Source organism: Telopea speciosissima, chromosome 1, assembly GCF_018873765.1.
Source record: "Telopea speciosissima isolate NSW1024214 ecotype Mountain lineage chromosome 1, Tspe_v1, whole genome shotgun sequence".
Lineage (NCBI taxonomy): Eukaryota > Viridiplantae > Streptophyta > Magnoliopsida > Proteales > Proteaceae > Telopea > Telopea speciosissima.
The window spans coordinates 86,954,420-86,981,269 of NC_057916.1; the positions used below are offsets into that span (position 1 = coordinate 86,954,420).

Here is a 26,850-nt window from a genome sequence, read left to right on the forward strand (position 1 = left end):
CAAACAATGACACACATCCCAATACATTGGCGTGGATCGACGCCTCCCCAACCGCACAATGTGCGCTGCACCGTGCTGCGTTGGAGAGGAGCTCAATCCAAAGGTTGGCGCATGCATTTAAACTTTAAAGGATAACGTGGGTCCCATATATATAGCACTTGAGCTAAGCTAACACAATGGGTCTGTGACTCGGATAAAGAAAAATTAGCGGAAAGTGGTTTTCTTGGTCAATAAATTGTTTTTTATATTTTGGAGTTGTTGGGCGTGCATGCCTCAATTTTGTACACTAGCGGCATGCACCAGTTATGGGACTATACACATGAGGAGAAGGTGGTCTATTCCAAAGGGGAGTAGAGAGGATGTCACATGCTGGGCACCTTGGCAACGTGCCCACCATTCTTTTTCTTTTTTAAATACTAGAATGGAAAGTAGTTTTCTGTCCAGTCGCAGGAGTGTGGCCTACGCCAGCATTCCCATATGTCTATCTCTCTCCTCCTCAAAACAAAGGGGCAGAGGTATCTTTTCAAATGAGGAGGAGAGAGATAGACTCATGGGAGTGCTGGCATAGGCCACACTCCCGGACAGAGAACTTTCTCCCTACTAGAATCGGCTTGATAAAACAAATTCATTTTCGTATCAATATTTGCGGCAACCGACATTAATGCCAATACTGTGAATTAAAACTTTGATGTTAAACACTTTTAGTATCTATTTCCATGAAATGACTTGGTGCAATCTTATGTACAAGACTATTTTGCCACACCTCATTAATACACTCCCCCTATGTTGCTTGGTCGAAAACCCTCTTTAAAATTATAAATCGTACCCACATCGGGTGTATGAGTGTGGTGTGTGTTGTGTATATCCATCATTTTACGGTCCTAAAAGTCAGTTAACTTTTTGGGATTGGTGTGTAGTTTGTGTGATTACACTTTCATCAAAAAAAAAATAAATAAATATATATATATATATATATATATAATTCGTACAAATAAAATAGTGGGTGGTAATAGGTTGATTGGGGTTTTAAAAGTTGGAATCGGTTTCTGAATCGGGTTCAATCGATTCTAGTCCAATTTGGATTAGAATCGGTTGGAATTGGTATGGAATTTTCCAAAATGGGCCATGATTGTATGCCGATGGAATCCTAGAAAAATTGTACGCAGAGGCCAATCTAAATTGAGGGGAATCAAGATCGTTTTCAATCAGAATCTGCTGCCCTGGATCAATCCGATTACAATCAATTTTGACTGTTCCGGCCAATTCTCAGCCGATTCTGACCGATTTAACTGAATTGAAACTAAAATTCATGAAAACCAATTCCGATTCTGCTTACTTAAACCAAGGGTAGGTGGGAAGGATGGAGTAAATAAATAACCAACCAGTAACCGTCCTATCTACATGTCAATGGTAGTTTGGGCATTCACAGTTGAAAGGAATCTGGGTTTTAATGGTGGAACTGTGCCACATTGCCACTACCTCAGGGGAACGTCATGGGGGAAATTTATGAGATTATTTGTATTTCGTCATTAGACATGAATCAATAACAACAGCAATTTACAAGTAACCAAGTCAGCTAAACAAGGGTTTTAATAGTAGAATCGGGGATCGAATCAGAGTAAGTGCCATTTTTGAATCCTGATCCGATTGGGAATTGATCTGAATAGTTGCAAGTAGGAGTGCAAGTTTGGCCTTGATGGCTCGAGCCTGTCATGTTCAAGCGGGTTAGGGTTGGAAATTTCTACCCCTGAGTCACGGTCAGGTCAGGTCAGGGTTGAGGCATCGAGCTGAGCCCGGCCCAACCCGACCCTATCTTCTTCTTCCTGTTCTTTTTTCTTATTGTTCCTCTTCTTCTTCTTGTTTTATTTTTGTTCTTCCTCTTCTTTCTTCTTGTTCTTCTTCTTTCCAGCCTGGCCTGGCCTATCCTATCCATACATCTCCCTTCCCCCCCATGGTCAAGGCCAATCAGGGTCAGCCCGGCCCGGCCCTGATGGCGAATCAGGATTGGATTTGTCTGGTCTTGAGTCAGGGCCTGGTCGGGCTAGGCCTGAGCCCAGTTAAGGGGACTCAGGGTTGGGCTAGGGTTTTAAAAAGCCGAGCTCCACCCGACCCTGTTGCAGCCCTAGTTACAATCCAATCTATTCCAAGATCGGTCTTGGAATTGGTCCGATCCAAATGAGAAACTTGGTTTTTATAAAGAAGATGAATAGGAATCAACAGATTGAGTTTGGAACTTCGGATTGGCCAATCTGATCCATTCCAGTGACCAACGATTCGAAGCATTCAGAATCAGGATTGGTGTCAGACGATTCCAATCCAAATTAGACGATTCATCAGTCCGATTTTCTATTTTTAGAACCATGCAGCTGAATGGTCCTTCACTCCCTCTTTCTATATTAATCAGTTAAATTAAAAACCACGGAACTAGTTGAACTTGAATTTAATAGTTTATTTATTTATTTATTTTTGATAGAGAATTTAATAGTTTAGACCTTGATAGCATTGTGTTAGGGATTGCATTTTGTTATTGATCTTGATTTTCTTATTGACATTAAATAATTTGTAATCTTATTTTTTTGCTATTCTAGTATGACAAACAATTTTAGGAAAATTACATGATTAGCTACTTTTGGGTTTTCATTTACAAAACTGTCCACCCTATGTTTGAGTTAATAAAAATAGATAAAAACAAGTTAAAGTTTACAAAACTGGACAAAATAGTATCTCTCCCTCCCACACATACTTTTTTAGACATTTTTACCTCTGTCATTGCCTTCTCGCCCAGGCATCCTCCGTTCCTTGCAACACTACTCTTGTCCCAGCTACTGTCATTCTCTGCTACCCCAAGTAATAGAGGAAAAAAAGAGAGATTTTTTCAGAGGGGAACTGTCGAGGAAGGAAGGAGAGTCACTGTTTTGTCTAGTTTTGTAAAACTAAATTTGTTTTTGTCTATTTTTGTTAACTCAAACATGAAAACCCAATAGTAGCTAATCATGTAATTTTCTCAAAAAATTTTCTCTAATGACGTTGATAGTGTAATTTTACATGTATACTCGAGAAATATGCATAACAATGATATTTTTGAATTTTTTTTTGGGGGGTAGACGTAAAGATATTTTTTTATTATGACATAATAAATGTCACTTGCAAAGTATTTTTGAAAATCTTTTTATATCTCTATCTTACAGACTTTTAGAAATAAAACAACGGGCAATTAAAAGAAGGTGACAAATTTTAAATATACCTTTAAAAGATGTCATTAAGACACCTCCCTTTTCTAATTGTTTGTTGGCCCACCAGTCAAATTTAAACAAAAAATAAGAATTTGTTCTCTTAGGAAGAATAAGATCATATAGGAAAATGGGAAAAATACCATATCATCATGTACCCCATTTGACCATCTGATAGGTCAGTTTTTTTTTTTTTTTTGGTCCTTTTTTGTTTAGATTGATCAAGGTATTTGGATCATGAACAATAGAGGGTGGGAATTAATGTCCAAAATGATATTAGCTTGTCTATGAGCAATTGAGTTCATGATTAACCCTTTTTTTTTTCCCCCTATGGTGAGGAGAGATTTCTTCATCGATCTAGTTTGACTATCTGATTGGACTGAATTATGATATTTTTTACCATAAATAATAGAGGGTGAGAATTAATGATAAACCCAATCATAGCATAATATCACCATTGATGAAGGGTGAAAATTAATCAATTTTTTATCAAATAAAAAAAAAGGAAAATAAAAACAACTGTCAGGCTACGTGCAACTTATGCCCATACACAAGAAGGGTGAAATGACCACCTCGCCACCCGTGAAATGAATAATCTCACCCCTATTTGATGCCCCCACGCACATTCTTTTTGACTCCCGCATTGGTGCAGGGGTAGGGGCTATGCAATTTGGCAGTAATCCCCCTTCCCATTTAAAAAAGGGAAAAGTCTGGAGACGCAGAAAACACTCACTCACATTTGACTTTTTCTCATAATTTTTTTTGGGAAAAAGTTCTCTGTCTGGGAGTGTGGCCTATGCCAGCATTCCCATGAGTCTATCTCTCTCCTCCCCATGTGAAAAGACACTTTTGCCCCCTAGATTTAAGGAGGAGAGAGATAAACACATGGGAGTGCTGGTGTAGGCCACACTCCCGTATAGAAAATTGCTTCCCATTTTTTTTTTTAAATGTTGGAATTATATGTTCATTAAACTCAGAATTTTATTGAATTGAATTGATTAGATTTTTTTAATGCACGATATATCTTTAACGGGCTTATAAGATTATCCTTAGGGTTGGGCTGTACCGCACACATCTCGATGCAAGCCTAGGGATGTGTGCAGCACAACCCCACGGCTGGATGCCCCCTAGGTGTGCTGGGCTCCCTGGAGAGGAACTCAATCCCACATATTTGACACATGATCATTACAAACTATGCTTTATTGGAACCGTATCCATCTGGTGATATGTATTCGTGCCATCGAAGATTTATACCAATATGACACCTCGACCAATTGGCGATATTGGCCCATATCAGGTCAATACTAGATCAAAAAGTCTTTTTTTTTCCACAAAAAATCTAGGGTTCAAACCAATTCATCGATATTGTATCGATCAGGTATTGGTATTGGGCACAACCTATGCTGATCAGGTCAATACTGGATCAAAAGTCTATGTGATATGTTTTGTCCAAGTAACTTAATCCCCATCCCTTGGCATCTATAACCAAACTATATTAAACTTGCAGAATCCTCTAAGAACTTTAAGAGTATAGTGTTTAAGTGGTGTGACACAGCTAAGTTTATGTACAAACCTGTGTAAATATTTTCTCTTTAATATAAGTTCCGTTTTTCATTAAAAAATAAAAAATAATTGATATGCCGGATAGGGCTTGATGCCAAATCAATGTAGATGTAGGGGCGTAAGTTTGGCACTGTTGGCCTGAGCCTGCCTTGAACCCCAATAGGGCATAGGCTTGATTTTTCAACTTTGAGGGCGAGTTAGGGTTGGAACTTTCAGGCCCTGTGTCAAGGTCGGGCTGGGCCAAGGTTGAGGCCTCGGGCTAAGCCCAGTCCGACTCTATGTTAGGTTATGATTTACAATTTATTGTTTACATTTTACAATTTTTGTTTAGTATCTAACTATATATTGATTTATCCAAAAAAAAAAAAGGCTAATTATCTATTGAACAAAAATATTTATAATTTTAAGATTGGACTAAGTTTTTTAACCCAAAGAAAAGTCTAATAGTCAACTGAGTATGAAACAAACCAATACCCAATCACATGTGTTTCATTTTTTTAATACATAAGACGATGCAAATGACAAAAAAACAAGGTATGTCAGGGCCAACTTAGCCTGGCCCAGCCCGCCCTCAGGATCAATCAGGGTTGGGCTGGGCTGAGCTCGATAGGATTGGGCCTAGGCTGAGATAACTCAGCCCAACCTAGGGCCGGATTGGGCTTGGGTTAAGCTAATAGGACTCAGGGTTGGGTTAGGGTTTAAAACACTTGACCTAACTCGGACCTATTTCACCCCTAGATGTACCAATATTGGTATCACCCGTATCGGTCTCCAATGCCGATACCTATGACTCTGATACCTATAATTTTGATCTTTTTGCAAAAGATCCCTTTGCCTTTCTTCAATATCTTTGTGTACACACTGTTATAAGGATTTCAGAAAAAAAAATAAAAAATAAAATATAAAAGATAATACGAGCGTTCATGACTTTATCACGTATCTACTAACTACAAGAATTATTACCAAAAAAAAAAAAAATAAATAAAGAATTTTTTTTTAAAATTTTAAATTCAACAGTTGTATTCTAGTGTCATTTAAAAGGGTTCTTATTAAAGTCTTGGTGTTAATAGGATCTCATTCTCTCCCTCTCTCATGTCTGAAATCCGTCCGATTTTGATATCTGGTTCAATTTCCGACGGCGAGCGATTCATCTCTCAATTTTCCAAATCCCGGCAGAGCCAACTAGAAAAACACCTCTTCTTGAGAGGGAAAAAGGGGGCAGTTTTAGTTATTCGATTGTGATCGAGCTCTTTGTTTCGCTTCGATTCCCCCCCCCCCCTCTCGTCTTTTCTCTTCTTTTTATTCTTCTTGTGTCTACTGGTGTTCATCATCTTCCAAGAAAATCGAGGATGGAGTGAGATAGAGGGGGAAGAATCCAAAGAAAAGAAAGAAATCGAGAAGAACGAGTCAACGACTCGTCATTGTTTTATAGATTTTTTTTCTCTTCCGGCATTATCCCTTTGTATGAATGGAATTGGATAGCATTGAATGTATCTCGTCCTCGGACGGGATCGACGAGGAAGAGATCCATCATCACCAGTTCTCGACCAAGCCCCACAACAACATAGTCTCCCCAGCGATTTCTCCGGCCACCAGCGTCCATGAGTTGCTCGAGTGCCCCGTCTGCACCAATTCCATGTACCCACCCATCCATCAGGTCTGTTTCTTTCTTTCTTTCATTTTGGTCAATGGGTTTCTTCTCTTAGTCTCTCTTTCTCTCTGTGGTTTAATGTTTTCAAAGATTGCAGTTGTGGTATTGTGTTTGATCTGATTGGGACAGCTGTGTTTGAAAGGAATATCTTGAATAAAGGTTGGTTCTTGCTTCAATTTGGTTTTGAAACTCTATGCATTTGCCTGGTAATTCTGGTCGGGACTTGGGGTATTGGTTATCGAATTTCATACATTTGTGGTGAAACTCGGTTGAAAAGTGATATGGATTGAAAGATTAGTTCCACTAGATTGGTTTTTTCTCTACCCATGTATTGATACTTTTATTTGATTGTTTGACCTTTCTGTTGTTGGGACATGGCATTGGGATTCGAATGTCATATGAGTTCAAAGAAATGTTGGTCTCAAGCCTGTTCTTGCACAATCCAGGGCGCTATTTCAATCTTTTCCCCCAATTTTTCTGGTTCCACGGAGGGTCAATGTTTTACGTATACTAGATGAAGTTTTGGGTTGGGGTCTCATCTTGCAAGGTTTTGGTTTTGCCCCCTGCGCCTTTTTTGTTGGCTGGAATCGTGGATCAGTGGTAAATTCTATGCTGCATTTGGATTCTTGACTCTTAATTTATTGGTGAGGGAAGGAGAATTGCAGTATCTTTAACTTGGTCAATATTCCTGGAATTTGTTAGATACAACTGCTGACTGAGATATATGATGCATCTTGAAGATTTTCTGGTCCTTTTGTTGTTTGTTTTGTCCATACCTGTTTAATGTTTGGTGAAATGATAACCCCTTTCTGTCTTCACCATGTTAGTATTCTTTTTTTTTTGGTAGAAAAGAAGGCTATTCAATCATGCGCGCCCAACGCCAAACAAAGGAAAACAAGATACATAAAACAGATAGAGAGCATGATAAACACAAGGTATGGATATACGGTATCCAAAACCAAGGAGTGGAAATTGACCCAGTGTCACATGCCATTGACTGGGTCATCCAGGCTAGGGGATGGGACATAACCACTTCCCTAGATAAAAAGCTGTAGATACAGCTAAATTTAAGTGCATGCACATGTCTGCCGAACGAGGGGGGCCCATACATGTCGAAAAGTCCAACACCAAATTGCCCACGCGTGCCGACACTTTGGCACAACCTACTTTCAAACTGACTTGCCAGGTCGGCAAAGGTCTGCTGGATCGACAAGTGGAGCTTCAATCGACAACAAGAAGACCACCAGAATTGCTGCCACAATCTACTTTCGAACAGATCTGCAAGGATCTGCTGGATTGGCGTGTGGAACTTCATCCAGTGGCAGGAGAGGGATGGTGAAGATTGAACAATGACTGGAGTCTCAAAGCCGACAATAACCACGGAGCCACCTACACATGAGTCAGCATCACCTGCAAACACACAAACAAAGAAAAAAGAAATACCTCCCTTGTTTGGGAGCCCCTCGACGTTGTCCACAGAGAGCCCAGAGATTGAAACCCAAAATTGAAGCACAGACACTGTGATTGTTTGCCAATGATGGCTAAAAACCATAACCAACCTCAGAGGTGATGCCCACAAGGTGAGAGGGCAAAATGGATAGGGCAGAACGGGGAGCTTCAGGAGAGGGGGATGAGCCATGAAAGGGGAAATACTTTTCTAGGCACCATCATCGTCGTCATCGTTAGTGTCCTTGACACCATCGTCAATGATGGCTCCAAGGATCATGGCGGAAGGAGCAGTGAAGGAAGGAGGAGTGTGGATTACACGCACTAAAGCGGAGATGCTACACGCACAAATGGCAGAGTAAACTACACTCTCAAATGATGGAGAAACCCTAGAAATCCTTCGTGCATTTGTATTGCAGATTCAAAACGAAACAGCATCATCCTAATCAGGATTCATGGCTGAAATTAGCGGAAGATAGATAGCAACCATATTAATCTGAAAGAAAACGATCGATCAATCAATCAAAATTTCAGAATCCTAGGTGTGGATTAACCGACCTTGGCAAATCAGAAAACCATGCTGTTATCGCGCCTTCTACCACAGCGGACAAAGTCCATGACCGGAGGCATTCGGCGGACACGTACTCGTTGCTTAGAGCGCAATGGGAAGAGCCAGAGGCGAGAGTTACTTTTTCGTTTTCAGCGAACGAATTTCAGTTTGATATAATTACCATGGAATAACAGATATGGAAGATGCAATTTTTATTATTAACTTCTTTTAGAACCCAGAATAGAAAAACAGTTATATGGAAGATAAAGATATGGAGACAGTGAGTAGTTGGCAAGCCTTGCCATGTTAGTATTCGTGACATCTTTATACACAACAGATAGGTGTCAATATAAAATATTGAAAACTAAAGCTGATTGATGAACCAAAAGACCTTTCAGTTGTAAAAGAAATGCATTAGGCAAAACATTGTATGCATGAGTCATGACCATGTAGAAGGGGTTCCTTGATGCCTACCACACCACCTTATTATGCATTGCCAAAGTATGATTTGGCATTTCCAACTGTTGGATAGAGAGGAGTGGTCTTGATTAGCTACGTGTCACATTTAAATGTTCGGTGCAATCTAATAACCTCCCAATGTTGGCATGCACCCTCATGGTAGTCCATGCATTAGTGTGCACCCTTTTAGTCTTGGATTTCTAAAGCTCTATTTTGCCACGTGGGTGACTTTGTTTCAGCTGAAATTTTACATGTGACCAGGGACAGTGGGGTCTACCTGTCCTCAAAATTTGGGTCTCACATAAGATGCAATGTGGTAGATATTCCTCTTTGGGCCATTCACAAACCATAGCTGGAAAAATATTATTACATGAGATACGTTGAGTTTAAATATTTTATGTTTGGTCTAGTTATCAGTCGATTTCTTTTGATATACTTGCTCAGTTCTTTGCATCGTACTCATGGATATTGATTAGAGGTTAGGCTAGTTAATTATCAGTTCGGTTTTGCATAATGTAATTAAATAATTTTCCTTTTAATTGTTAAATTTCTAATACTATTGGTCGTTCGGCCTTCTATTGCTTCACGGATGGAGTTGCTTGCTCACTGTTTCGAATCCTGTTGGATTCTTAACAGAATTCCTTGATAAATTGATGCAGTTTCATTAGACATGAATCCTGTATGGAGGCCATTGCTCAAGCTTGGGAGGCCCATAACGAGATGGTGGCAGTCCAATGGGCCGAAATTGACCTTTGCGTAGTTATATTATAGGCTGGGCCTTTTAGTTTTTGGGTTTCATTGTAATGGGTCTAATTTATAAGCCCATTAAGCGGGGATAAAGTTCGTACATGAGATAAATTAAGTGTTTGAGTTAGATTAGTATACTTATAACTAAATAGAATTCTGTTTTGACTTTTGAGTTTATTTACTTTATTGAACACGTGAGTCTAATTAGGAGTCCTTTTATGAGTCAATTTAGGAATTATAGAAGATCTTTATATTCTAATACATCCCCATCAGTTAAAGAGGATTTGAGTAAAAAATATGAGGTTTTTTTTTTTAAAAGGAGTTTTGGTGCTGTTGAGCTGTGCATATGGGATTGGTATCCCGAACCTGATTTCTTCTTTACTCTTCTCTTCTGATCTTTTCTTCCTCTCTTCTTCCTCCTAAGAAGATCGATCTCATCTTTTTTCCTTCGCTTCCATCGATCTGATTTCTTCCCTTAACAACACAGTTGCTTCTTTTATCTCATATCTGATCATAGATTTGATCATTGAGATTGCTTGCATCTGAGATCCATAATCTGGATTTTCAAATTGCATTAATTGGTATCAGAGCCAAACCTGGCTATTGATACCATTGATCCGACCCTCTTTTTTGCTAGCCACCATTAATTTTATCTCGTGAAAGAGAACTTGTGAACGGTTAAAAGGAATATCGAAGAAACTCGGTGACAAGGTAAAGAATATAAGAACAAATTGTTGATCACATCTGATCGTATGGGATCTTCGTTTGATAAATTGATTTTTGTTGTTGAGCAAGGGGTGGAAGGCCAAGAAGACAAGTCACTGGCGATAGAAGACCAAGTAGCTCCAATTATCATTTGAAGAACCACCCATAGAAGAGCATACAATGGTTGATCACTTGATCTTTTGATCGAACCAGTCAAATTTTTGCTTCCACAATGTGACTTCAACAACAGATTCCTTATCGCTGATTTTGTACCGTTGGATCGTGGTTTGACTGTTGGTTTCATGGGGTCAAGAAGAATATTTGTTGATTGTGCGTTGAAGATCCTCCCATTCTACAAAACTCGAGGATGGTTTTTTAACCGAGGGGAAATTGATGTTATTGCATTAGACATTAATTGCATATGGAGGCCTTTGCTCAAGCTTAGGAGCCCAGGAGGTACATAAGATGTTGGTGGCAATCCAATGGACTAAAATTGACCTCTTGGGTAGTTATATTAAAGGTTGGTAATTTTATTTTTTTTGGATTTCGTTGTAATGAGCCTAATTAAGCTCATAAAGTTAGTACACGGGATTAGTAGTTAAGTGTTTGAGTTAAATTAGAATAATTAAAAGCTAGATAGAGTTCTGTTTTTATTTATATTTTATCGAGTGTGTGAGCCTGATAAGGAATTTTAATAGGCTTTTATATATGCAATGCACCCCCCATCAATTAAAGATGAGTTGACTAAAGAATGAGTTTTGTTAAAAGTTTTGGTGCAGTTGTGCGGTGCATACGGGATTGGTATCCCAAACCTGATTTCTTCTTCCTTCTTCTCCTCTCTTCTTACTCCCAAGATGATCGATCTTTTTTCTTATTCTGTCCCTTCCATCGATTTGATTTCTTCCCTTAACAACACAGTTGCTTCCTTTATCTCAGATTGGAATATTTTATCATTGGGTGTGTTTGCATTTGGGATCCACAGTTGTGATTTTCAGATTTCGTTAGTTGGTATGAGAGCCAAACCTGGCCGTTTATACCATAAAGCCCAAAAAATAAGAGACCCAACCTATAATGTAACTACCCAAAAGTCAATTTTAGCGCATTAGACTGCCATCAGCACCATATGGACCTCCTAAGCTTGATCAAAGGCCTCCATAAAAGATTAATGTCTAATGCAACAACATCAATTCCCCTTCAGTTCAAAAAAACTCGTCCTTTATCAACAAGTTCTGTTTTTCAAGATGCGAAGTATTCCATCCAAGATATGATTAGATATATAGTGGTTTGATGAGCCATCATAGTCACCATGTTTTGAAGTTCATCCTCCGACTCTTTACTACAATTTTGGTTTATATCATCATCAGGTCTTGACCTGTCTTTGTTTATGGTTACAAGGTATTGGACAATTCCATGGAGGACATTGTCTATTTTAATGTTAATTTTGCTCTTTGTAATCTAGGACTTTTGGTTTTGAGCTTTTAAGAACAATTCGGGTACTATGATTGTTGCCTTTTCTAAGCTTCGAACATGTGTGATTCCATTACTTTCAGACACTAGTACTCTCGAATGGATGTACATTATCCCCCCCCTAGTCAGGTGTGACCTTTTTTTATTGAGGAAAAGTTGGTAATTTTGATCCGACTGGTTTGCCACCTCATTATTAATTATCCTCCCTTAGCATATTATGAAGGCCTTGTTCCAATAGATGCCTAGGTTGAACCACCCTGATCAGACATGCTTGCTAAGCGAGGAGTGTGGCTGTCCTAAGCTGATCTTCTTGCTTTTGTGCAATATCTCATTACATTGTATTGATCATAGTTGTCACGGCGTCACGGCGATCCAAGTCGGTGGAAGGGTGTCACGTCGATATATCGACATGTCGCCCGCCATGGCGTTGCCATGGCGAGCATGTCGACCATGTTTAATTTTTTATTTTCTGTATTTTTAATGTCATTTAGTATGCTATAATATATGTCCTATAACATCAAAAATCAACATGAAAGTGTACTACACTACTACTAATATACTATGCCACTATGGTTTAATTCATGAAAGTGTAACTAATATCCATTAGTGTATATGAAAGTATGAAAAATTGAAAATATAGATTAACCTATCAAATAATTGAAAGCAATAGTAAAAATCAAATGATAGGCTAACCTATTTACTGAAGCTTGATAGCAATAGTCTTTCTTTAGTGTATGTGATTTGGAGCAAAGCATCTAAGCTATTAAATGGTTTAAAAAAAAAAATTTTAATCTAACTTTTATATGTACAAATATCGACCGATATGCCAACATATCGTGGTATGGCGTCCATGGCGACGCCATGGCGTCGCCATGGAAGCCATATCGAACGATATATTGACATCCACCATGGCGTAGCTCGATATGCCCCCTCTCCCAACGCCAGGACGCCATGGCGGCGCCATGGCGACGCCATGGCGACGCCATGACAACTATGGTATTGATGTCTTTTTGGTAGTCTCTCTGATTGTTTGGGTGCCCTTATGTTGTGGGATGATAAGGTTGCTCCAAATGTGTAATTGTGAAAGATTTTCAAAATTACGATCTAGATTGACAGGTAAAACAAATGTTGCCATTCTCTGAGTTATTGAGATAGTATATTGATCTGAGAAACTAAAGCAGCTCATATGTCAACTGTTAAGGAGCTTCATGGTCATGGGGGCCCACAGATGTTTGTGGCTGCTTGTCAAATGCAGAATAGAGTGCCACCATTTAGTGGGCTCCACTTCTAATACATGGATAAGTCTTTCTGTAAAGTAGAATCCCCCCCTGTAATTGAACCATGCCATTGAATGGGCCTCACTTTAAATCATAAATGGATGTCTTGGCAGAAGCAGAGATTTGGCACCATGTCTTTCACTTATAATTTCGAATTTGAGAAGGCAGGCATACAATTATGTCAACTTTTTTCCCTTCGGAGTCCGTGCAAAGGAGATGTATTGAGGCTTGCTGCACATCTGCTAGTTCAGCATTCTATTGAATGGTGCATCACAGGCTAGTTTAGAGGAGCCCAGGGTATCAGGTAGGGTATTCCCCATTGGTCCATTCTCTTTCCTTATCCCTCCTAGTCATGGAAGCCCTTAAATTGATTCCGGAGAAGGTTGTAAGGTATGCCAGAAAAATCTGATGTTGAGACTGGAGTTTAGCAATTAGAAACTTCCTTTTTGTAGATAATAATAATTTTATAAAGCACCTGCCATCAGCTTAGACATATTGACAATTGTCTGGCCTTTGAATTAACTTTTCAAAAACTGAGTTCATTGGTTTGGGTTAGGGTTGGCAAAGTTTGACCAACCCATCTAACTGATTAAAACTAGGTCCGCAGAAAAATATCTTTTCCACAATCCGGGTTTGGTCATGAATAATGTGTCCGGATTTAAAACTGGATGGGGTGTGTTGGGACAATTTGGACAACTTGGCCTGGTTTGTCTGAATTTGAGGTAATGAAACTGTTGAAATAGACTGCTTAACCGATTGTGGTAAGTAGTCCTAGTTAGATTAGGATTAGTCCTACTAGTCCTAGCAGATTAGGATTAGTCCTAGTCAAGTTAGGAGTAGTACTAGTCAAATTATGATTCTCTTCTTTTATTTTTCCCTTTGTTTTATTGTTTTTCCCTCAGCCGAGTCCTATTTTGGCATTCCTAGTTGTATTAGGAATTCCTAATAGGATTAGGACTGAGGCAACATTCCTATTTGTACTTTGATTAATTGTACTTCAATTCTATATAAATAAAGGGCCTTGGTGATCGGTTTAGATAATCCAAGCATTCATTCCCATGGCTGTTTACATGGTATCAGAGCCAAATCTGATCTAGGAACAGCTTTTCTCGATTTCTGGTTCTCTCCTCTCTCTTCTTTCTCAGTTTTTTTCTTTTTTCTTTTCTCTCCACCACTCTCGGCCTCTTTCTCTCCATCAGGGCAGCAACTATGAGGTGATCTAATGCAAATTTAGTTGCTGCCCTCAATGTCACCTCATTGAAGATCGAAGAACAGTGGTGTGACCTAAATCTGCCGGCAAGTTATTTTCATCCTTGGAGATCGAGCTCTTCTTGCACCTGAAGTTTGATTTCTACTTTTATGGAGATTGTTTCCTGCTTCTATTGGTCTACACCAGTCCTTAGTTGAAGACTGCAGAAGTGATTTAGATCCAGTGCTGCACTTTTCTGCAATTTTCTGCAATCAGTTTTCTGCAATCAAGCTTTCTTCCTAAATTTGTCAAAATTTAGGGTTTTTTATTGGCTCATCAGAAAGAGCTAATTTTTGGAGGATATCTTCCCTAGTATTAGAAGGAAACTCGACCAAGGTTTCAGCCCATTTTGACGGCTGAAAATTCTGCAAATTCAAAACCCATCATTCACATTCGAATCAGGTTCTTTTTGTAGATCTGATTTTTTCTGTCTGACTGAATCATGGGTGACTCAGAGATGACTACTGCTACTTCTGGAGGAGATCAAACTAGGTCTGATTTTCTTCCCTATGCTGCTGCCATTAAGCTTGATGGTACAAACTACTTAATTTGGGCTAGATCATTATCCCTAATAGTGGCTGGTAGGGGACTCACTGGCCATCTTACTGGCACCACCAAACAGCCTACTGAAGAAGGTGTTGCTCGTACTAAATGGGCTTCCAATGATGCAATGGTAATGTCCTTTGTTTTGAACTCTATGACCACTGACCTCTCTAGTCAGTATCTTCTCCTTGACACTGCTACACAGATATGGACAGCTGTCAAGGGCACTTATGGTCGTTCAAGTAGTGGTGCTCAGGTTTATGAAATCAGGAAGACACTCCAAACCACTACTCAGAAGGAGATGTTTGTCACCAAATACTATGCTGCCCTCAAGTGTTTATGGCAGCAATTGGATCACTATGCTCGGTTTCAGCGTACTACTACTGCTGATATTACTGCCTACCACACGTATGTAGACCAATTCCGTGTCTATGATTTCCTAGCTGGCCTCAATGATGACTATGACCCTACTCGGGTGCAAGCCTTGGACGGGTTCCTTTCCCCACTTTAAGAGACCTTTTCTTATGTTCACAGTTAAGAGACACGAAGGGCTGCCATGATGATTACTACCAAAGTTGAGAGATCAGCCTTACAGACTGCTGGCCCCACTCTTGACAGTGTTGCTGCTTCTACTACTACTACCAAAGAGCCTGTTAAGTGTGAGCATTGTCACAAACCATATCACACTAAGGCTCAGTGTTGGAAATTACATGGGAAGCCAGCTGATTTTGAGGCCAAATGTGGTCGTGCTAAGTCTAAAAACAAAGCCAATCATACTGAAAGTGTAGCTCCAACTCCCACTGCTGACATTGGTTTCTCCCAGGAAGAACTCCAGGCTTTGCGTCGTATGTTGAACACATCTGCTGCCTCTACTACGTCTGCTGCCAATTCAGGTTCCTTCTTTGCCCGAACAAGTATTTTTTTTGCTGTTCATTGTGCATCAGTAGTATCTACTCCATGGATCATAGACTCCTGTGCTACTGATCACATGACAGGTTCTTCTAGCCTTTTCAATACATACTCTCCTGCTTCTGGTAAGGATAAAGTCAAAATTGTTGATGGGTCCCTCTCCTTCATTTCAGGGAAAGGATCCATTGGTTGTTCTCCTTCCCTTACACACATCATCTGTGTTTGCATATTCCCAAATTTGCAACTAACCTTCTTTCCATTAGCAGTATCACTAAGTCCCCGAATTGTAAAGTGACCTTTTTTCCCACTTACTGTGTTTTTCAGGAATTGGACTCGGGTAAAGTGCATGGCGGATTGTACCTGCTTGACGGCGATCCTTCACCTACTCAGGCTTTACCTTCGGCATCTTTCTCCTCTGAAATACATAAATGACACTCTAGACTAGGCCATCCCCCTTTAGGTACTTTATCAAATTTATTTCCAACATTAGTTAAAAACTGTAATAAGGAAGACTTTTTTTGTGAGCCTTGTGTCTTGGCTAAACAGACACGTTCAACTTATCCTATTTCTAATAAAAGATCCTCTTCCTTATTTCATACTGTTCATACTGATGTATGGGGGCCTAGTAGGAGAGCTTCCTTGAATGGCCATCGGTGGTATGTCACTTTCATTGACTGCTATTCTAGGTTCACTTGGGTATATCTTATGCATACAAAAACTGAAGTTTTTTCATGTTTTCAGCACTTTCATCAATTGATTAAGACCCAATTTACTGCCACTCTTAAAATTTTGAGGAGTGACAATGGGAAAGAGTATATGAAAGGTCAGTTCCAAACATACCTTGCTGCCCATGGAATCCTCCATCAGACCAGCTGTGTCGACACCCTAGCCCAAAATGGTGTGGCTGAGCGAAAAAACCGCCACCTCTTGGAGGTGGCTAGGGCTCTTATGTTTGCTCGCAATGTCCCTTCCCTTTATTGGGGGGATGCTGTCCTTACTGCAGCCTATTTAATTAATAGGCTGCCCAATCAGGTTCTTCTTTCCAAAACCCCTATTGAGCTATTACTTGGCTCTTCTTCCTTTCTAGTCCCACCTAAGGTGTTTGGTTGTGTTTGTTATGCCAGGGATACAAGGTCCCCTGGTAAACTTAACCCATGTAGTCTCCGTTGCATTTTCTTAGGTTACTCTGCTACGCAGAAGGGGTACAAATGTTATTACCCCCCATCCCGCAGGACTTTCGTCAGCATGGATGTTGTCTTTCATGAAAATATTCCCTATTATGTGTCCCCACCTCTTTAGGGGGAGAGTGTTAGTGAAGAGGTGCTGACTAGTGACTCTCCACCTCCACTTCAGTTTGTTTACCACGAGTCTGAACCAGTTCGGCCTGCCCCTAGTACTCCCCCTGAGTCAGGGGGAGAGGTTCCTATACAGGGGCAGACCATTTTTATTCAGGGGGAGCAACCTACCCCGGTCCAGACTCCTATCCAGAGGACTATTAGAGAATTTCAGAGGAGGATTGATAACAGTAATAATACGAAGACCTATGCAAGGAAACATAAGCATGTTCAATCAATTGTTGCTCCAATACCCATCCAATTGCCGAACCTGGATCCAGAACCTGTCTCTCCACCTGGTAATATTCCTGACTTACCTATTGCTCTTCGCAAAGGTGTCAGAACTTACACTCAGCATCCCATATCTCATGTTGTTTCTTATGATTCCCTTTCCCCATCCTTTCGTGCCTTTGTTTCCTCTCTTTCTTCTATTTGTATTCCTAACAATTGGCAGGAAGCTTTATCAAACGGAAAGTGATAAGTAGCTATGATGGAAGAAATGGAAGCTTTGAAGAAAAATAACACATGGGAGCTTGTGGTTCTTCCACCTGGGAAGAAAACCGTTGGATGTAAATGGGTGTTTGTGGTGAAACAGAAGGTGGATGGCACTGTGGATAGGTATAAGGTACGACTCGTGGCCAAAGGGTTCACTCAGACATACGGCATTGATTACCAGGAAACCTTTGCACCTATTGCAAAGTTAAATACTGTTCGTGTGTTATTATCTTGTGCAGTCAACCTTGGATGGGATTTGCAGTAGCTAGATGTAAAAAATGCATTCCTAAATGGAACACTGGATGAGGAGGTGTATATTGACATTCAACTAGGGTTCTCTTGTGACAGAAACCAAGGAAAAGTGTGTAGACTGAAGCGTGCACTTTATGGGCTGAAGCAGTCACCTCGAGCATGGTTTGGCCGGTTCCATAAGGCCATGATTTCTGTGGGCTATAAGCAGAGTAATGCTGATCACACACTCTTTATAAAGAGGGCTGGTAAAAAACTCACTGTTCTTATAGTCTACGTTGATGATATAGTGGTTACTGACAATGATGGTGATGAGATCAGACGGCTGAAGGCCTTCCTTGGACAAGAATTTGAGATTAAAGATCTAGGAAAACTACGATACTTTCTTGGGATTGAAGTAGCCAGATCTTCTAAAGGTATTTTTCTCTCCCAGAAGAAGTATGTCCTAGACTTATTGGCTGAGACCGGGTTGCTAGGCTGTCGTCCTTCAGATACTCCTATGGATCCTATTGTTCGACTCAAGGAGAAAGAGGGTGAGCCTGCTGATAAAGACCGGTACCAAAGACTTGTAGGGAAGCTGATTTATCTTTCACACACTCGTCCTGACATTGCTGTCGCCGTGAGTACTGTGAGCCAGTTTATGCATGATCCTTACTCTTCTCATATGGAGGCTGTTCTTCGTATCTTACACTATTTGAAGTCAGCTCTTGGAAAAGGAATTCTTTTGTCTACGCATGATCATCTATGGATAGAAGCATACACTGATGCTGATTGGGCTGGTTCTGCAGATCGCAAGTCTATTCTGGGTATTGCTCATTTGTAGGTGGAAATCTTGTCACGTGGCGTAGCAAGAAGCAAAATGTTGTTACTCGTTCCAGTGCCGAAGCTGAGTTTCAAGCTATGGCACAGGGTATTTGTGAGTTACTCTGGCTTAAAGGGTTGCTACAAGATCTTGGTGTTCCTATTCGTCTTCCTATGATGTTATACTGTGACAACAAGGCTGCAATCAGCATAACACACAATCCTGTACAGCATGATCGTACCAAACATGTTGAGGTGGATAGGCATTTCATCAAAGAGAAGTTAGAAGATGGGCTGATTTGTATTCCCTTTGTGACATCTGCGGATCAACTTGCTGATATCTTCACCAAGGGATTGTCTAGAAAATTGTTTCATCCCAATCTAGTCAAGTTGGGCATGATCGACATGTTTGCTCCAACTTGAGGGGTAGTGTTGAAATAGTTTGCTAAACCCGATTGGGGTAAGTAGTCCTAGTTAGATTAGGATTAGTCCTACTAGTCCTAGCAGATTAGGATTAGCCCTAGTCAAGTTAGGGGTAGTACTAGTCAGATTATGATTCTCTTCTTTTATGTTTCCCTTTGTTTTATTGTTTTTCCCTCAGCCGAGTCCTATTCTGGCATTCCTAGTTGTATTAGGAATTCCTAATAGGATTAGGACTGAGGCAACATTCCTATTTGTACTTTGATTAATTGTACTTCAATTCTATATAAATAAAGGGCCTTGGTGATCGGTTTAGATAATCCAAGCATTCATTCCCAAGGCTGTTTACAGAAACATAACAAGGATTGTTTGTTACTTTGGTTTATGTAGTACGTTGAGTGTTAACTAAATTGGAAAGGGATTTTTCGTTTATTGACTTGGTTTTGAATTCAAATCTTGTAGATAACATTTTTAGCATTAATTGTACTCAAAGAAACATACTTTGTGGGAATTAATAAAAACATTAAATATGATAGTTTGGACAAATCATGTCGGACACGGACAAAGACATTTTGTCCATTATCTAGGGTTCGGATGGGGTCTAGGTTGGACAAAGGCATGCGGCATTGCCCCAGCTGGATCCATTTTTCTCCAGATTTTGTCACCTCTAGTTTGGATGAGATTCTCAACATGGGTGAGCTTGTGGCCTGCTTTGCTAGGAGGGTTATCTTCCATCAAGGTATTATATTTTATCTGGTGGCAGTCTTCAAGAAATGCTTTGTGTATGGGAACTTTTGGTTGAAACAATGGGAGAAAACTTGCATCTCAGGAATGAAACTGGCTCATCAAGTGGGTAGGGAGAGGAGGTGGGGATGGTGGTCTTATCAAGGTCAAAGCTTCCCTGCAGGCATCCCTTCTTATTTTTATTTTTTGTACTCTCTCTCTCTCTTGATTGCTAAGAAAAATGGGGAAAAATCATCAATGCAGGATGGATTGGGTTTCAGGAACTTATTTTTTATGAAGAAATTCTTTTAGTAATGGTCATGGCAATTCAGTAGTGACCCATGGAAGCAATTGCAAATTTTGGCAGAAGGATGGGAAAGTGGTCATCATTTGGTAACTCACTGGGATTATGGGAAGGTGTCATTAAGATGATTTGGATATACGCTGTAAATTATTAAACCAGAAGAGTTGGTAGGATTTGGGATGAACAGATAATGTACAAACTGACCCTTGAAATGCTACTCGATATCTCTAACCTAGCTGTTAACCTTGAAGCAAAATTGGCAAACTACATCGATCCCACATCTCTGAATATAACTTGGACTATTATCACTCCTCACAGTGATCTCAATGGTTGGGGATATAAATTCAACTCTCATTCTTATTAATTGATAAATATTGTGCTTTTGTGGCCTCTACTATCAACCTTTCAATACAGACAACAATGAAGAGAGTTGAGGACAAGGTCTTGGCTCTTACATAATCACCTGTTGCGCTTGCTGGAGAAAATTTTTGTTTAGGTACTCTACAAAGAAAATTGCTATCTTCTCCTTGAGGAGATCTCTTTTGTAGTCAAGAAATCGAAGTGTCTAACGTTAAACTAGTTAGTTTCTAGATGATGCATTCCTCTTTGTGCTTGTCTTTCAGTTGTCTGGATCTTCTTGCTTTCATTGAAGATTTATCCCCTAATGTGATGTTAACGATAAGAGTGGGTGTGTGGACTACTAACTTGAAGCTAAAAGGGAGAGACCCATAACAGTAATATAGTGATGTTGTATTAGATGTGGTTTTTATATTGTAATCATACTCTCTGATGTACTTACTGTTCTTCGTGTCTTGGTAAAGGAGACAAAATTAAATAGTATTCTAACAAATTAATTTTCTTGCAGTGCCACAATGGCCACACACTGTGTTCCACCTGTAAAACAAGGGTGCACAATCGATGCCCCACTTGTAGACAGGAACTTGGAGACATCAGGTGTCTAGCTTTAGAAAAGGTGGCTGAGTCGCTTGAACTACCCTGCAAATACTGCTCCCTGGGCTGCCCAGAGATCTTCCCTTACTACAGCAAGCTCAAGCATGAAGCACAGTGTAACTTTAGACCATACAACTGCCCATATGCTGGATCAGAGTGCTCCGTTATGGGGGATATCCCCTTTCTTGTTGCCCATCTGAGGGATGATCACAAGGTTGACATGCACAGTGGATGCACATTCAACCATCGTTACGTCAAGTCTAATCCCCGTGAAGTTGAAAATGCCACCTGGATGCTTACTGTAAGTATGGTTTTCCTTTTAAGAATCAGTTTAGATTTCAGAACTATTGACAGAAATTTGTGATGGACCTCAATGAGAAATTTTCATTTGTATCATCCATTGCTTGGTAGGGTTATGAAGTTCTTGGGAATAAGCTTTTGTGGCTTGTCTTACCATTCATGCACCCGACCTCTATGTCAGATCTTTATATTCACTCAATACTGCAAATTCGACCTATTTGCAATTCAGTTGGTCCATTGAGAATCATTCTAGTTGGATGACACTTTGGAGATGTAATTCACAATAATTGGGTAGTTACATCTATGGGACACCTGATTGATGTGATTTTGGGCACTGGCCATTGGGGTGTGTCAGCAGTAGCATTGTTGTGTACATTAAATGGCCATTGAAACAATTTATTCTGCAGCAGGCATGGACGATTTGCTAGAGACAACTATGAAACCGTCGTTACGCTCAATCTGTTGGTTCTCTGGAGAGACACAAGTTGTCTTGGTTGCATGCAAGATTCTGGTCCCTATCCAAAAGTGATCCTGATGGCCATGTTTCTCTTTTTGTAGGTCTTCAATTGTTTCGGTCAGTACTTCTGTCTGCACTTTGAAGCCTTCCAGCTCGGCATGGCTCCTGTGTACATGGCATTCCTCCGTTTTATGGGAGATGAGACTGAGGCTCGGAACTATAGCTACAGCTTAGAGGTAGGGGCAAATGGCCGTAAACTCATATGGGAGGGCACCCCAAGGAGCATCCGTGATAGCCACCGGAAGGTCAGGGACAGTCATGACGGCCTCATTATCCAGCGAAACATGGCACTTTTCTTCTCTGGTGGGGACAGGAAGGAATTGAAGCTACGGGTTACAGGGCGCATCTGGAAGGAACAACAAAACCCAGATGCTGGGGTGTGCATTCCTAATCTTTGTAGCTGAAACTCACGTGATTCTCATTGTATTATGCTGGGGTGTGCAAACCCATTTCATTGTAGTTTTACTCATGGGACTACAGTTTTACTGGTTCTTGGTCAACACAACTGTGTCAAGTTCCAAAGTTCTCTCTTCTTTCTCTCTCTCTCTCTCTCTCTCTGCGTGTTTGTATGTGTGCCAACTTTTCTGGTAACTTAATTATGTACGAGATGCTGGGGAATGTGAAAGATATATGGATGTTGGAGGTTTGTTCTGTTGCTTGGTTTATAACTCGTTTCTACATTTTCTTTTGGTTGAGACTATTTCTCCTTGGTATTATATTTTGTATGTAAAATCATAGCAAGTGCCTGTTAAATCTATTATAAAAGGAGAACAATTGTATAAAATTCGAAAGAGAAAGGACAGTATTTGTGACTGCAGCTTGATTACTTGAAAAACTCGACTGGTAGCTCCTTCATCGAGTACATTTAGCAGATTATACCTGGTGAATTGGTTATTTTGCCTAATTTGATCATAACTCCAAACATATATGGTAGTTGCAACTTTGATGGTTTGGTGGATGAAGCTTTTAAAGGTGATGAGATCACTGAGTGATTTGAACCCTACTACATCATAAAAAGAAGAATAAGAGACGGCTAAGACACACTTTCAGATTTCAGAATCACCTTCCACAGTAGTGCCTGTGATATCATAGCTGCCGACCAGATGTATCTGAAGGTGCCCTTGTCGTGACTTTGGCTTTAGTTGTTTACTGCAATCGACCTCGACAGGGTGAAGCAAAAGAAGGGCGATCAAAAAAGTAAAGAGCAGCCAGCTGTGGAGAGATGTTGGAACTTGGAAGAGCTTGAGAGTACTTTGCCATGTTCTCTAAATTTAGGTGTTGTTTTGATTTGAGAAATCTCAGGCTCATCCGGACAATCTTTAAATTTCGTTTAGTGGTTTTAGAAAAGGGAAAGGCAATGAATTGTAGGCATACATGAAGTTCTTCATATGAACTGTTGCTGGATTGAGGAAGCAAGGGCAATGGGGTGCGCTCTAATGACTCTCTTCCTTTTATCCAAAGAGGTAAAGGTACCTCATCGTAACTTGGATGCTGGGTTGGGTGCATGCAATATGATGAATACCGGCCCCACCTACCTTCAATGAAATTTTCCATTAGTTTTGGGGCCATCTTCCCTTCTAGCTTCCAACTATAGAAGTCTCTGTAGTCTGTACTTTCTTAGGAAGAAATGTGTGAGCTCTCCATTGGAAAAATGCTAGAAAAGGTGAGCGCCACATCCAGAATAGATTCCAAATCTAGAACGAATTAGAAACTCAATTCTTCTCATTTTCTAGCTCCATAATGCATTCTAGTTCAAGAATCTATTAAGAGAATGCATACCAAACGCAGCCTGAGTTATCCATTAGAAATGCCCACTTTCTCAGGTGGGGTTGTCTTGCAATTTGACCAGAAATCTGCAGATGTTTATGGACAACCAAACTTAGCCTTTACATGAAAATAAACTCCACAGTTCACACTGCTACTGCGAGGCACTATTAGTTAGAACAGCTCGCTACATTTTACCATACTATATCTTTTGAGTGTGTTGCCTTCAATCAATTTTCTATCAGTAGAACTGTTTGTTACTTTAAATATGACAAAGGGATGCACCAACAACAAAGACTGATCATCAAATCAATCAATCCTTTCCTCCAATGTTGTGAACAAGGATGAATTTATGGAGAAGAAGAGAAACCCACGGTTAAGCTGTTACTTCCCTACTTCACCTGACCCCCGTCATAAGCATCGGCCTTGCTCCTTCCACCACCTCACTTGCATCTACAGGATCAAAGACCAACACCAACTTCACTACTAACACCGTTCTCTCTGCTCTCTGTGTCACTAGCAGCCACTTGAGCTTCTCTGCATTCACTTGCACGGACACAACGGCAACCTCACTCACATTACCCTCCTCCAGTCAGAATATCATTGGTTGACGTCTTAGCCGACTCGGACTCGGACTCGGCCACTGTTGCACTGGCATTGGCTGCTGCTGCTTCCGCTTCCTTAGCAAGAGCCTCTGCCTTCTCCCTCTCCTTCTCCTCCAACAACTTCACCAATTCCTCCTCTCTTCCCCCTTTCCTCAGTTCACCCGCCACAACCTCTTGCAACTCTGGACTCAATCCCACATTCTCATCTTTCAACATGTCCGCAACCAACTTCAGCACATCATCCAGCTTACCCGCTTCACCCAACGCCTTCAGCATCACCTCGTAGTTAGCTGAATCTACCTTCAACTTCTCCATCATCTGGTCGAAGAACACCTTCGCCTCATCAATGTTCCCCACTTTAATCAACCCGTCGATCACCTTATTATGGGCGACTGCATTTGGCCTTAGTCCCGATTCCACCATCTTTGTAAAATACCCAGAAGCATCACCGGCCCGGTTCTGCGCAAAGCAGGCATCCATCAGAAGAACATAAGTAAATTCATCTGGGTTTACTCCTTGCTCACCCATTCTCCGGTAAAGTTCCTCGGCTTCTGCAACCATCCCAGCGCCGCATAACTGTTCGATCATATTATTAAAAGACAAAGTGTCCGGACTGCATCTCTTCTCTCCCATTTTTAGGACGACCTCGATCGCATCCTTAAATTTCCCCTCCGCACAGAACCCATCGGCCATAACATTAAAGCTCCCGAGATTCACCGTGAGCCGCCCAGGGGGGTTGTGCTCTGCCATCATCTTATCAAATAGCCGCATTGCCTCATCGCACTTTCCGTTTTTGTGCAACGCATCCAATAAGGAATTGTAAGCCACGGCCGCCATCCTAACCTTGGAATTCGCCCCGACTGCCTCTTCATAACAGTCCATCGCCTCTTTCTCCATTCCTTTCAGGAAGTATCCCTTCATCAAGCTTCCGTAAACGATCCCATCCGAAACAAACCCTATCTTCTCTTTCAAATCCTCGTACAGAGCCAGAACTCCGTCCGGATCCGACTTCTTCACAAGACCCAACATGAGATAATTATAGACGATTGAATCCGGCGCGAAACCCTTCTCGAGCATCTCGTTTTTCAATTCCAAAGCCCGGTCGACCCTGTTGTTATCCACGAGCCCCTTCACAAGAATGCGATACGTAGTCGGGGAAGGATTGAAGGGCGCATCATTTATAAGCTGCTTATAATGTTCGAGAGCGGTGTCGGTTTTCCTACAATCACAGTAGGCATTAATGAGGAGATTGTGAGTGACAACGTTAGCGGCAACACCCGCTTGAGTGATGAATCGATGAAGGGAGAGAAGATCAGAGTATCGATATTGGCGGAGGAGAGCGGCCATGACAGCGTTACAAGTGAAGATAGTGGGCCTGCAATTGGAGTAAATGGAGTGGCGAGTGAGGAGTGCGGCCTCATCGAGGTCGTTCTGGCGGATGAGGGTGAGGATTCGGTTGTGGAGGTTGAGTCGGTTGCCTGTGAGGACTGAGACGGACTCTGGGAGTTTGGGCGCATTGGGGTTAGGTTTAGGGTTTATGGGACGCAGTTGAGGCTGTGAGTGTCGGAGGGAATTTAGAGGGGGTTCAATTCGGAGGCGGCGCTTGCGCCGGCGACGCTCGGCCGCGGCTTCTTCGGGGGTGGCAAAGGAAAGAGAGCGACACGGGAGGAACAGAGATGGTGGAGAGTGGTGAGGTTTTGAAAAGATTTTGAGGTGGGTGAAGAAGGGTGGTTTGGAGAGAGCCATTTCGTCAGCAACGCCGGCGAGAGTGGGGAGGAGGGAGACGGATTAAATCTGAAAGGGGAGGGGGGGTTGGCTTTAAAAGGGGTTTTACATAATTACATGGTTTCAAGATTCCGCGAATCGGATCGGTGAATAGTCGGATTGGAATCGGCTAACATCGATCCCGGTTTCTATCGATTCCTAATCTTGGTCATTTTCAACTTGAATAGGACTGATTCCTGATTCGAATTAGATTCGACTCTGATCCATTTGGATCCTGATTTCGATCTTTGAAAACCCTGGTTTTAGGCCTTTACCTTTTCTGGTAAGGCTAATAAGTATACAGAAATTGATCAACCATGGATAAGCCTCTACCAATCTCGATCCAAAATTCCAAATCAAGGTTCTTAAAATTGTAATCGGGTCGAATGGTCCCTGCCGATTCTGATCCAGATTGACCCTTAGATCTGAAAACTCAGCGATTTAATGACCAATACCCTAGAATTAGTCATTTCGAATCAACTGGAATCAGGATCACAGTTGATTCCTATACAAATCAACCAATTCGGCTGATACAATTCTGAATTTTGAAACTGCGATTCGAATGTTGAATGGAATCAGGGTTTAAGTATAATGAAATCAGCAATGAGATCAGGCATCGTCAATTCACATTCGATTCAGTCGTAATCGGCCTGAACCCTAGATATCTAGGAAGAATTGACCAAAATCTATCGGAACCCTAAAAAATGGAACTGAGAACAAGCAACGATTTTCTAAAATGTATGATATTTTGGAGTTTTGATCCCATCCACCCTCATTGATACTTCAGCAAAAATTCAATTTCCCAGTCATTTGGGGCCATTGGGCTC

The 26,850-nt window shown here is 40.9% G+C and overlaps 2 protein-coding genes and 1 long non-coding RNA gene across 3 annotated transcripts; 1 reads left to right on the top strand and 2 right to left on the bottom strand.

Annotated features, from left to right (window-relative positions):
* Window positions 1-5,930: 5,930 nt before the first annotated feature.
* Window positions 5,931-20,044, bottom strand: LOC122648996. The gene is made up of 3 exons (XR_006331155.1): window positions 20,032-20,044; window positions 17,194-17,198; window positions 5,931-6,073 (listed from the first exon to the last, which is right to left on the bottom strand). It is a non-coding gene; the product is annotated as an uncharacterized LOC122648996 (long non-coding RNA).
* On the top strand, window positions 5,994-22,544 carry LOC122648994 (E3 ubiquitin-protein ligase SINAT5-like). Its single transcript, XM_043842336.1, has 3 exons — window positions 5,994-6,450; window positions 20,988-21,374; window positions 21,932-22,544. The coding sequence occupies exons 1-3, from the start codon at window positions 6,262-6,264 to the stop codon at window positions 22,292-22,294; spliced, it is 939 nt and encodes a 312-aa protein (XP_043698271.1). The 5' UTR covers window positions 5,994-6,261; the 3' UTR covers window positions 22,295-22,544.
* A 1,758-nt stretch (window positions 22,545-24,302) lies between these two features.
* On the bottom strand, window positions 24,303-26,021 carry LOC122648995 (pentatricopeptide repeat-containing protein At3g49240, mitochondrial-like). Its single transcript, XM_043842337.1, has 2 exons — window positions 25,386-26,021; window positions 24,303-24,592 (listed from the first exon to the last, which is right to left on the bottom strand). The coding sequence occupies exons 1-2, from the start codon at window positions 26,003-26,005 to the stop codon at window positions 24,574-24,576; spliced, it is 639 nt and encodes a 212-aa protein (XP_043698272.1). The 5' UTR covers window positions 26,006-26,021; the 3' UTR covers window positions 24,303-24,573.
* Window positions 26,022-26,850: the final 829 nt, after the last annotated feature.